Source organism: Bidens hawaiensis, unplaced genomic scaffold (genome assembly GCF_021521415.1).
Source record: "Bidens hawaiensis isolate Kalapana, Puna unplaced genomic scaffold, B.hawaiensis_p1.1 tig00005142_1, whole genome shotgun sequence".
Classification (NCBI taxonomy): domain Eukaryota; kingdom Viridiplantae; phylum Streptophyta; class Magnoliopsida; order Asterales; family Asteraceae; genus Bidens; species Bidens hawaiensis.
In genome coordinates this window covers 181,615-194,459 of record NW_027491327.1, presented here as the reverse complement: position 1 = coordinate 194,459, position 12,845 = coordinate 181,615, and the positions used below count along the sequence as shown (strand labels likewise).

General features: G+C 34.5%; 1 protein-coding gene across 1 annotated transcript; it reads left to right on the top strand.

Moving 5' to 3' along the window:
• The first annotated feature begins 8,907 nt into the window (after nucleotides 1–8,907).
• On the top strand, nucleotides 8,908–10,937 carry LOC143628942 (uncharacterized). The gene is made up of 2 exons (XM_077098372.1): nucleotides 8,908–9,005; nucleotides 10,607–10,937. Exons 1-2 carry the CDS (start codon nucleotides 8,908–8,910, stop codon nucleotides 10,893–10,895), a joined length of 387 nt encoding a protein of 128 aa, XP_076954487.1. The 3' UTR covers nucleotides 10,896–10,937.
• Nucleotides 10,938–12,845: the final 1,908 nt, after the last annotated feature.

The window sequence follows — 12,845 nt, the reverse complement described above, 5'->3', positions numbered from 1 at the left end:
AAGGTGCATAATGGAAGGACAGTTAGGACACAATCGTAAGGTAAATTGACGATTATGGTCGCGAACGTAATCGTGAATTTACAGGTACGTATGTGTGCTACTAAAAAAAAAATCCACTATGCATATTAAGGTTCTTTAATATTCAGATATGACATCGTAAGTTTTCACTATTCCATACTATTGTTATGTGTCTTTTGTTATTTGTTTAAATAATAATACACGAGTTAAGAAATGTATAGTAACATTTAAAATGTGTTATTTGAATTTATATATACATTCAAGTCTTGGATTTTTGAAGTGTCTGATTGGTTATTTATAAGTCACATGTATCAATTATTTATTTTTCGCTTCTAATATTAACTAAACGTTTCTGTCAGGTGTCTTCAGTTATTTTCGTTTTTATTTACTAGTCATCGATTATATGATTATGTATTCAGATAAAATTTTATGTTTTCAGGTAAAAAGACCAAGTTTTATCAGTTACATGTTTTAGTTTACTAAATGCGTTACTAGTTTCATTCAACATCACTATGGCTATAATAAAGTAATATGTTTAAGTTACGTTTTATCGCATAGTTATATGCCTATCAGTTAATAGTCTAGAGTTAGACGTCATTTTCCGAAACACTAAAAATTAGTTTTCCTTTCTATCTCTTATATCAAGACACTTGTATTTTTCATGTTTAAAGTTTCACATATCTTATTTAAGAAGTTTAAGGTAATCTCACGTAGCAATAATAATAATAATAATAATAATAATAATAATAATAATAATAATAATAAATTTTCCTGCTTTGCCTGCACTTAGCAATTTCGAGGACGAAATTTTTTAAGGGTGGTAGAATTGTAATATACGGAATTTTGGAGTGATCAAATAGAAAAAAAAAACTTAATAAATGACGAGTAACTGAAAATTTGTTAATCTGAACATATATTTTTCATATAATAGTAGTAATAATAAATTTTAATTTGTGCATATTGTCAATAGCTAGTATTTGAACGTAATGTGATATTTGATTTATGAATAAAAAAAATATATATGTATGAATAATTATCCAAATCCTTGGAACCAAGCTTAATCCTATTTTTGCTAGATGTATATATTTTGAATGACCCTTATCCCTTCCAACTTATTTACGTAAGCTACAACTAACAACCTACAAATTCTTTGGAATGAATCTCTTGTTGATCAAGTTTCCTTTTGTCAATTTAAATTCTCTCAAATCCTCAACTCTTAAAACATAACCAGTCTAGGGCTTCCATGCGACGTCACTGCTCGCCATCCTTCTCCGGTTCCGTTGCGTTGCCGCCAAAGCTTCATCTCGGTTATGTGTTTTCTGGCCACCCATCCCAAACCTCTGTTTATCTCAACCGCATTCTCCACCATCACCTTCTGTTGTAATTAAGTGACGAAGAGAGTCGACATAAGAGCTATGCAGACCGACATCGTCGAGCTTTGGAATTTAATGTCGGTGATCGGGTATTCTTGCGAGTTTCACCTGTAGAGGCGTTCAACGTTTTGGAATCAAGGGAAAACTTAGCCCAAGATTTATCGGACCGTTTGAAATTCTTGAAAGAGTTGGCGAAGTCTCTTATCGTTTGGCTTTACCACCTCAGTTATCTCATGTGCATAGGGTCTTTCACGTATCTCTTCTTAGGGGGTATAATTATCACCCGTTACATGTTGTTACCTATCCGCTCCATCAGATTCGCGAGGATTTATCTGTTGAAGAAGAACCTGAAGCTATTCTTGATCGTCAAGAACGCATTATGCGCAAGAAAACTATTCCATTCGTTAAGATTCTTTGGAAGAACCATTCTGAACGAGAAGCTACATGGGAAATGGAGGATACAATTCGTTCCCAATATCCGTATTTATTTCCGTTTTAGCACTTGGTGATTTCAGTTTGGATGGTTTTGATTTCATATGAATTATGTTTTACATGTCCTAATATTTGTTTCCAAGACTTTGCAATTGTCATGTCTGAATTTATGAAAGTTTAAGTTTGTTTCGTTTCCGTGATATCCGAAAGTATGTGTCACCGTCTTACAATTTCAAGGACGAAATTTTTTTTTAGGGGAGTATAATTATAATAACCCAAACTTTTGTATTAGATAACAAATGAATAAACATATATATGTATAATATATAAGATAATAATAATAATAATAATAATAATAATAATAATAATAATAATTTAAAAGTTGAAACCTGATGAGTTCAAACTCAATTTTGAGCACATGTTTTATCATCTTCTAGAAAACCTTGTTTTCAAATTCAAACGAACAGCCAGATAATTCGGGTGATCTCCGAAGCCTCGTTACCAACAACCTCCGTTATATATTGTTAGCAAACTCCATCGTACCATTCTATCAACTACTCTCACATCACATCTGCTCTCACACCTCCGCGTGAACGACTCCGCTGCTGCTACACTTTGGCAGCCGGCGACACCACCGCCAACCATCACTTCCCTCCAATCTAGTTGTTACTGTTCAGCGACCGTCACGCATCCGTGTTCGATTTAGATCCGTTCGGTTTTGTTCGGCTTATGAGGTAACGAATTCGAGCTCACCGTATTTGTTTCGCGACTGTTGGTTAGGTTCCGGCGGCTACAACTATTTTATTTGTTTTTACGTGACTGAATCTAAAAAACAATTTATGAAATTAGTTGAATATATCGCGTGTTCCTCGTCTGCATACATATTATAGACATGAAAAGCTTTCCTTTAATATATACATGTTTTAATAACGTGGGCCATGTATATGTTGCAGGAGTTTGATAAGTGTTTTAAATTTGTTGTGCAATGGCTCTCATGCTTCTTCAAAGTAAATAATAAAATTAAAAAGTATCCATACAATTGGTTCTCCTATCTTTACAACTATATGAGATAAGTGATATAGTATTTTTATAATCCAATACTTACTGGTCTAGTTGTATACAAACATATTGATATGTATTGTTTTCATTCAACAAAATAATAATAATTATTACTAATTATTTGGTTTTTAAGAAAACATGTTAGTCTTATGAGGATCGTAGATAACTTTGAAAAGATATATGTTAAATGTATAAAGTCTGTGTCGCCAAAACATCATCCAACCAACAAAATGGGCAGCGCAACTAAGCTAAGCAAACCTGACTTGATAGTAATTAAATTGTAGGTGCTCTTTGTCATTAACAGCGAATTTAGTCATTTTTCTTTGCTTGCTAAACTAAGGTATGGATTCTGTTTTTCTTCACTCATAGTATTGGTTCTAATCCATTTTACATTCGATGTCCGTCACTTCGTAGTGCGGATTTTTGTTATCTAGTTCGGTTTATTCGTATGATATGGTTATATTAATTTTATAGCATGCAATAGGTTATATATATTTTGAATTCATTATTGCATGTTCCTGTTTAAATATCTTTTAGTTATACGACTTTAGTTCAGTACTCTGTTACCCGAGCATTTCTGACTTGTCGTTGGGGCGTCAACGACATGGCACTTATCGTGACAGTGCGTAATCAAAGTTCACGGCGTCTCTGAAAGTACTCATGTAGTACCTTGGCCACTTAGAGGCGTATAGATCGATCTTAGCTCCGACTCCTGACTCCTGACTCCTGACTTCTGTTTGAGATGGAACAATATGTGCACGCCACCCGCACCGTCTCCTTGGTGCATGGACTAGCTAGCTGTGTACCCCTCTGTTTAGGCTCTGGGTGCTTCCGTATTACACGACCTATTTATTTTAACGTCATCGTCGTGTATTTTAGTAATTATATTTTGTTTCGCTATATTTCTGGTCCGTTTTGATATGTGTATATGCATTTGATTAAATTTGAGTATATTCAGATTACGTCCCGATCGTGTATCGGATTATGTTTCGCATTTAATTATAGTTCGGTCTAAAACGTGGTTTTATATCCGCAATAGTTTCAGTTTTATTTCAGTGGTGTTTTGTCTTATGTATGCCTTTACCTGTACTATTGTTCTCTCCGTTACTGGACAATTTTTGGCTCAGCCGTATTTTCTTGTTTGTGTCTGTCTAATTTGCTAACAGGTAATTCGGGAAATCGGGAAGATCAGTGATGAGAGTAAAATGAAGCTCAAGAATAAGGACTTGATTTAATTTTCTTTAAGCATTTAATAAATTTGACTTAGAATTTCTTTCAGTGTTTTTAACTCTTTTGGTTGCCATGGAATTCTTTTCATTTCGTTTAAATGGTTTTTGTTGGTCTATGATATCTGTAATAGTGACACGTCAGCCTGCTCCGGGTTGGAGTGTTACAATTACAAACTCATTTTATTTATCTTCTAAACACAAGTAAATAAAATATCAAAAAAGACAATTATATTTTTGAAATAAACTCAATTTATTTATCATCTGGTAATTAATTACTTTTTTTTAATTGAACACTCACCGGAACAGAATTCGTCCCAATGGTATTTGGGTGTGTAATAGCTAGGCGTTTCCTCATTTGAAGATCAAAGGTTCAAATCCTGCAATAGGTAGGTTTGGTGAAATTATGAATAGATTAGGAGTTGTTAAAAAAGTGTGAAGAAAAGCACGAATTCTTCCCATCCATACATACAAACTCCATTATCACTCGTTCTTTAGGTGAAATGAATATCGAACATTCAAGTTTTCTTCGTGTGAAGTAAATATTAGAAAATTCATGTTTTATATATATAGTATAAATGCTCATTAAGTATACCCTCAACAGTTTTTATAGATTTGTGTTTTGGCCGACATGGGTATTTTTCAAATGATTAGAAAAACATGTTGATTCTAGTAACTAAAAGTCACAACGAAATTGAAGAATTACACCAATAACTCTATACAATGCAAATATAGTCAAGGTTGTTTCAAATCAAATATATTACAAGATTAGTGAAAAAGCTTAAATATTTTTCACAAAATGATGCATTATTTCTTAACAAATTGGAATCACTAATATATGATTTTGGAAAATAACGTGTATAATTAACGTGTATGAACATTTGTCATATAAAAGAATAAAGTTAAATACTTCTTTTAATTTTTTTTACATATACATGTTTATTTAGAAGAATTTGTTGAAATAAAAATTATCAACAATTGAGAATGAGAAGTGCTTGGTGCCACTTAATTCATAACAAATAATAGTGGAGATTTATGCGGATCCAATGAAATAAAAGATCATTTTTTTTTAAAGATACATGCAGTATGGTCTTTATTGCTTCTATAATATATGATTGTTTATTGGATTACATCGAAACAGAAGGCAAGCGGGCAACAAGCTGCGCCGCTACCTCCTTTTTGAATCACAAAACCCAATCTTTTAAAAACTATATAAAGATGGTTTTTGGTATACCAGAAAATCTCATATGCATTAGAAAAACATGTTGATTCTAGTAACTATAAGACATCATATTCGTGAAAGGATTTGGTTCTATGAGAATAAGAATAAACACCAAACTCATGTATATGAGAGTAGGTGGAAGAAAAGGTATCTAAGTATAGATAAAGTAAATGATCAATTGCTCTTGCTATCAAATCATTTTATATATTTAAGATAAGGTTGCTTTTTACGTGTGGCTATGAATTTACACTGTCTTTTAGGTTATGAGAACACCTAGACGTTCGGAACATATATCAACACCTTTATACACACGATCTGTTTGTAAAACCTATCGAGTATAATAATAGAAAAGATTAATAAATAATAAGTAATTCTTCTTATGCTACTTAATTCTCCTCCTAATATTTTGTTTTATTTATTGCATAGAAACGTAAAAATAATGAAAAATAAATAAATGTGGGGCAATGTCTTTCCTTAAAGAAAAACATGGCATTGTGTTAATTTTAGCCGGATGATATGCGTAATCGTATTAAATAGGGTGCAAATAGGCCATGCTTAATAAGTTAGCTCGTTTAATAAACGAGTCCGAGCTTTTCTTACCGAGCTCGAGCCGCCTCACAAGTCTAAACGAGTATGTCATTTGTATAATTTTATAATATGCATATTTAATAATTATTAATTAATATATATAATGTTATGAAAAAATAAATAAAAATAACTAAATAATATATATTATTTTATACATAAAATTATAATAGAAAAAATGTATAAAAATAATTATAATTATACAAAAAAACAATTGATAAATAGTAGACGAGCCGAGCCTGAGCCGAGCTCGAGTTTGAAGATCTACTTACAAGTCGAACTCGAGCTTCGAAAATAAAGCTCGAAACGAGCCGAGCTCGAGCTCTGTGTAAGTTAAACGAGCCGAGCTCGAGCCTAGTCGAGCTCATGCTCGGCTCGGCTCGTTTGCAGTTTGCACCCCAAGTATTAAGCTATATCTAAACGCACGTCATATGTAATTACATTTATACCCCTCGTACTTTATCCTTTATTTTCCTTTTAAAATATTCTAAGGGCTAACATGCCAATGCGTAAAAATTTATTAAAAGGTCAATTCGGTGAAAATCAAACAAAATCATCCGTGAATTAGTAGAATATTTCATCTTTTTTCCTCGTGCAAAAATAGCGATTTTATATAGCAAAAGAGAAATAATAATCTATTTTTAACGTCATCTATTGTGTCAAAAAGTAACCTTAAACGGGAATGCTGATGTGTAATTAAATTATCGATTGTGCGTGCTTTTATTATTTTTCTAGTTAAATCCACAACATCTTCTCTCACACCGTTATCTACTTTATCAGCAAACATTTGGCCATGCCGTTTCAACCACAGTTACTTTTCCTTGCCCTACGACGAGCATTACTCAACCTCATTATGAAAAAGTTTCAGGGTCCAACATCAAAATTGGAACCCAACCACTAATTAAATGCCAAACTCTCTCATATACACTAGGCAGGTTACCTTAAAAATAATTAATCGCAAGAAATGTAAAATACTTATTCAGTTATGAATGGTAAAATAACAACATTACGGGCTAAAAGACTAATGTGTCACTCCAATGGCATGGTTAAAAGACTAAAAAAGGCTGCCCAGTGACTCAAGTTTTCACACAAATTCCAAACTTGGAATACTCACACATGTTTAGTCTCGTTTTCATAGCCTCCAAGGCACATATTATCCTTTTTTATTAGGGGCTTGCATCAAACCGAAAAGCCTGATCCAAAACTGAAAAAAACCGAAAAATCCAAACCGAAAAAGGCCGAATCCAAACAAAAACCGACGGTTTGGTTTTATGTCTGCGTAAAAATCGAACGAACGGTTGTTTTGGTTTTGCATATAACAAAAACCGAAACGAACTGAATTTCTAGATTTTTATTTTAAGTAATTTATAAGAATTTAATATATATGTAACTCAAATATTTTTTATCAAATGTATAAAACAATTAACAAAATTATTTCTACCTAGATTCATTATTTTCGACAAACTTTCTTTTCGGCCTAAAATTTTCAAGGCTCAAATGGTAAAAACCGAAAGAAAAACGAAACCGAAAAAACCGAAACTGAATGGTTTTCAAATTCCAAAGACCGAAGTTGTGGTTTTAGCCCAAAACTACACCAAACTGCACCTAGCACACCCCTATTTTGCATGGAAGCCTTTTTTCATGGAACAACCATCAAAATTTGTTAATCATAGTCTTTGTCATCATGTGCGTAAGAAATCCCAATATCTTTTAGACTGTCTACATTGAAAATGGCCTATTCCTAAGTTCGTAAGTGTGCCCATTACATTCTCATTTGAGTAGGTTACTCGATTCCAAACTAGTGGCTACTTATCTTGCCACAAATGAAACTTTCTCAAAGTATTGGTACGAGTTTTCCAAATCCCACCTTATATCGATTACTTGTTGGGGCCTTACTATTTATGAATCACTAGACCAGATCTCTCTTATGCTGGTAATTAATCAAGCTATCTTGTTCTTAACATATCGAAGGCGGTATGTTAAGCACCGTTCCCACACAAGTTCGATTCTTAGATATTTGGATGTAACCAATTGGCTAATCATTGTATTGAAACCATACTCCCATCCTACATTTACTTTACTTTTCAGGTGAAAGTCTCGTATCATGGAGTCATTCAAGATGCGAATCCGAACACAGCAAGTGTTGTGGCTAACACGACTGGTGAGACTGTCTAGATCACCCATATTCTTTCAGGACTTCATGCCTTACCACCAAACTGTCAAAAACGCTTTTGTTATAATCATAGTGTTTTGTTCTTAAGTAAAAATCATCGCATAAACATGCTAAACACATTTATATGACTACCATTTTGTTCACAGTTTTGTTTATTCCTCTGGTCAGTTATACATCAAGTTTGTTCTTATTAACCTTCTAGTAACGACCTTCTTCACGTACAAAAAGCCTTTGTTTCAACACTTTTGTGCCAAGTTTCGTGTTAGTCCGCTTACTATACGCTTGAAGAGTGATTTAGTGATAAGATCAAATTTTAAGATAAAAAGATAAAATTTGAGGGTTCAATTATGAAGATGAACTTTGATCTACAAAAGGTAAATCTATAAATTACTTTTCATGCATATCCCTTTATCCTCTTTTCCAAAACAAGAATGATTTTATCACATCTTTTTATGGATGTTATCCTAGTAAATTACGTTATCTTGATTAGGAAATTACAAAAACCATGTGTGTGGTGTTAGTTTTTGCAATTTATTAAGTCAAAGGGGACACAAACAATGCAAAATACTTGTTACCTTTTTTAGCTATTGTTTAACCATGCTTATACACACACACACACACATTAGAATCCTCTCTCTCTCCCAAACTGAAAACGACTGCAAGGAACATGTGGTCGACGTCGACCTATTTCAACCACACCTACGCTTTCCATACGCGCATATATATCTAATATTAATACATATGTACATACACATCTAGCCTCTGTGTGTGTGCTTGTTTCTCTCTGAAATTAAGATTTAAGAGCTGTGAATATTGATTATGGTGGATGTTGAAAGAGTTTGTTGCATGTGTGGAGACGTTGGTTTCCCTGACAAGATCTTCCGATGTATCAAGTGCCAACACCGCTTCCAACACTCGTACGTATATATATCATCTCTCTCATACTCATACATATTGCGGTTTAACTACCATTTTTATTCATATTCATGATACTCCCTCCGTCCCATTAAAATGTATTCATATTTCTTTTTTTATTTGTCCCATTATAAATGTCCACTTTTAAAATTTATTAGTCAATTTTCAAGTTTACCCTTAAACTTACACAACTAACATTAATAAACAATATTGATTGATCCAATTTCCAAGAGCATTATTGTCATTTAGTAAGAAAAAAAAGTAATAATTCAATTCACCAACTTTGTGTTTTTCAAACTATGACAATTCTAATGGGACGGAGGAGTATATATTATGTTTTGGTGGTTTACACGTCATATATTAATTATTATATTATAAATTAATTTATTATTTAATAAGTTCTTGTAACTCTTTCATGGTGAGTGCATATCGGAGATAGTTGGTCAACCAGAAATTTCAACTATTATTCTATTATGCATATATTACTCATAGCTGTATATAGATCTCCAGAAATCTAATCCTATTTCAATAACAATCCTGATGGAGGTTGGGCAGTCGTTTGATCAAAAGTTTAAAAAAATCTAATCGTCTATGGATAGAACGATCATCTGGACATTGTTCAAATGACTGCCATGACCAATAATTTTAAAAGTTTAACTTTTCTATCAAAACGGACGACTGGTTGTTTTGTGGGCGCTCGTTTGATGATGTGAAATCAGATGAGAGTGGTATAGCTATAGCATGACCCATTATTCATAATCAATTAGGTTATATGGAAACATATAACCATTTTTCATAAATAATAAGATTATATAGCTCGTATGATATGCAAAAAAGATTTATACAGGACCATATAAAAATATAACAAGGGGTACACGAGCTCTTATTTATACAAATCATTTAAGTGATCCGCAAAAGCTATACATTAGGTAGCGTTTGGTACGCAGGAATGACAATAGGAATGGAATAATTCATTACGTAGGAATGAAAAAAGTGGTGTTTAGTTGCTCAATGAAATGGAATCATCCATTACACATGGAATCTCATTCCATCAAATCCATTCCTTCCCACCCCCATCTTTTTTTTTATTCCATTCCTCCTTCACCCTACTTTCCCAACAACACCATCACCTAACAACCACCACCACCACTACCATCAGCACCACCACCAACTCCGCTGACACCACCACCGCTGCCACCACCATCGCCACCGCCACCACCATTTTCGTCGCCGGAGCTACCACCGTCGCCATTGTAGGTTTTTTTTTTGGGTTTAAAAACTATTCACTTTTTTGAGATAGAAGTGTTTTTATTATTTCTATTTCATTTCTATAATTTTTTTTAGATACTAAACAATAAAAATTAATAAATGATTTCATTCCTATAGGTTAACCAGACAAGGAAAATGAATGGTAATGATCCATTTCATTCCCTTGTCCATTCCATTCCTTCTCTCCTTCCATTCCCCCTTCATTCCATTACCTCCAACCAAACATACCCTTATGTTACAAGTTTTACTGCTTGTACATATAACAAATGTAGATAACGTAGTTATAGACTTATAGTAGCACCTTTACTCATGAAGTATTATTACTCAAATATAGGTATTGTAGCACTAGCAACTACTATAGCAAGTCATCCGAGCCACCAGAACTCTGCGAATGGTGTCAAAGTGAGGTGATCCGAACCGCCAAACCGAGTGGTTATTCAAAGAAATCAAGCTCAAAAACCGATACCCGAGCAAGTAACTGGTCAGCATACTCCGGTTCCAAGATCAAGCAACAAAATCGCGAAGAGGGTTCGGAAAGAGGCAAGTCATGGTCTTCCACCGGAGCCCCTTCACCAAGAACAAGTACTCGAAGGTACAAGCTACTTAAAGATGTCATGTGTTAAATAAAGGTTTGATCTTTATGGAATTTAATTTTCTATAGAGTGTACTTAGGTTTCCAAATATCTCACGTACTTCAAGTTTAGTTCGAAAGTACTTAAAACATGTGAGTTTCATGTTGGCATGACTTTTATAAAAATGGCATGACATTAATCGTCAGGGGTGGATCCATAGTGTAAATGGGTGGTTCTTTGGAACCACCCGAGTTTCGAAATAATAATGTATTGATATGTAGAAAATATTAGAGGAACCACATTATAACTTAGGAATGAACCACTCTATTCATGCTACAAGCGTTGGACTAGCTGGTAAGTTGTTGGTTTTGTAGACAGAATGTCACGGGTTTGATTCCATGCAACAAGCTTTTTCTTTTTTTTTTTTAAGTTGCTTTCTCTCTCCCTTCCTTATACTCACCCTTGTTACTCTTCCTAGAATTCGCCCAATGTAAAAGTAAGTTTAGATTCATTCGTTAGATATTCAGTTGTTCTTGATGTTGTTAATTGTTAAGTTATTTGTTAAATTTTAGTTTTAATTTGTTAGTTTTTGTTAGTTTTAATTTGATAGTTTGTTACTTTTTAATTTGTTAGTTTGTAATGAACTTTGCCTGAACCATAGAACCGGCCCGAACATAGAACTGGCAAGGAATTTTTTATACCTGATTCTATAAAATTGAAATATATAAAAGTAGTGCACCTCCTGAAAAAAATTTCTGGAACTACCACCGTGCATCGCAGGGTCATGATTAAGGTATGTGCCAATATAATCAACGTATATTTTTTAAGCATGAAAAACGGTTAACAATAAATTAACACAACCCATAATATCTTGCAACGGAATCAGGTAAATCACAATTACTCAACTAGTGAAGAGGTATGTACCCGCCTCAACACCAAGCAAGGCGGGTCAACCCACAAGATAAAGACATTATGAAGGCACAAAGCCAAAACCCAGGCGCATGGCGCATACAAAACATGCTCAGGCATCATATGCTCGCGCATCACATATGCGCGCGGCGCATCAACGCGCGGCGCATATCACATGCTCTTGCACATCACATATGCTCGCGCGTCACATATGCGCGCGGCGCACCAGCGCGCGGCGCATATCACACGCTCGTGCATATCACACCTGCGCATGAAATATCTGCGCGTGAGAATAAAAAGAAGACTTCGCGCATCCTCAGGATGGGCGCATATCACACGTGCACATAATCAACCTCGTCCTTATCCAAATCAGGATTTGGGCAACCTTGATTGTGCACGTCAGACAATCTTCCAGAAGGCATCTTTTTAAGGAGTAAGAATATGCTGATGTTGACAGCTGCCAAATGAAAGGTCGACAACTCAGCATGACACATGTGCTACCACATGATTACAACCAACGAGAAAGCGCCAGGTGTCCCAGAGGACACGTGGCGCAGTGCGATTGGAGGAGGCCAACGAGGCTGAGCCCAACCAGTGGAAACCCTAGCACTATAAATACAGCATCAACTCCACTTTGATGACACATTCATACTCAATCATTGACAGTTACAAGCAGTGATATCACATTCAATCATATTGAATTATATTCACTCACAGTCAGTTACAGAAAACACACAGTCACACAATCAAGAGTATTCAGCGATTCAGCAATACTCTTGAGATTCACTGACTCACACATTATTATCTTCTCCACAAAGATACTGATTCTCACGCCGGAGGGTTACCCCAAAGAGGACCCCTCTGTCCCTTTCTGAGGGGTAAGTAACGGCGTTGTTCATTTTGTAGGTGGAAGAACACGGATTCAGAGGAACCATCGGTGAAACAGTTTAATCATACCCGAGGAAAGTAGATCTGCTACCAGTGAGTAGATCCACGTTTCTTCAACTAGCATCGACTTTGTGGCCTTCAAAAAGTTACGATAGGTATAAGACTAAATTTAGGCTTTGTTTGAAAATATAGGGTTTTAAAAAT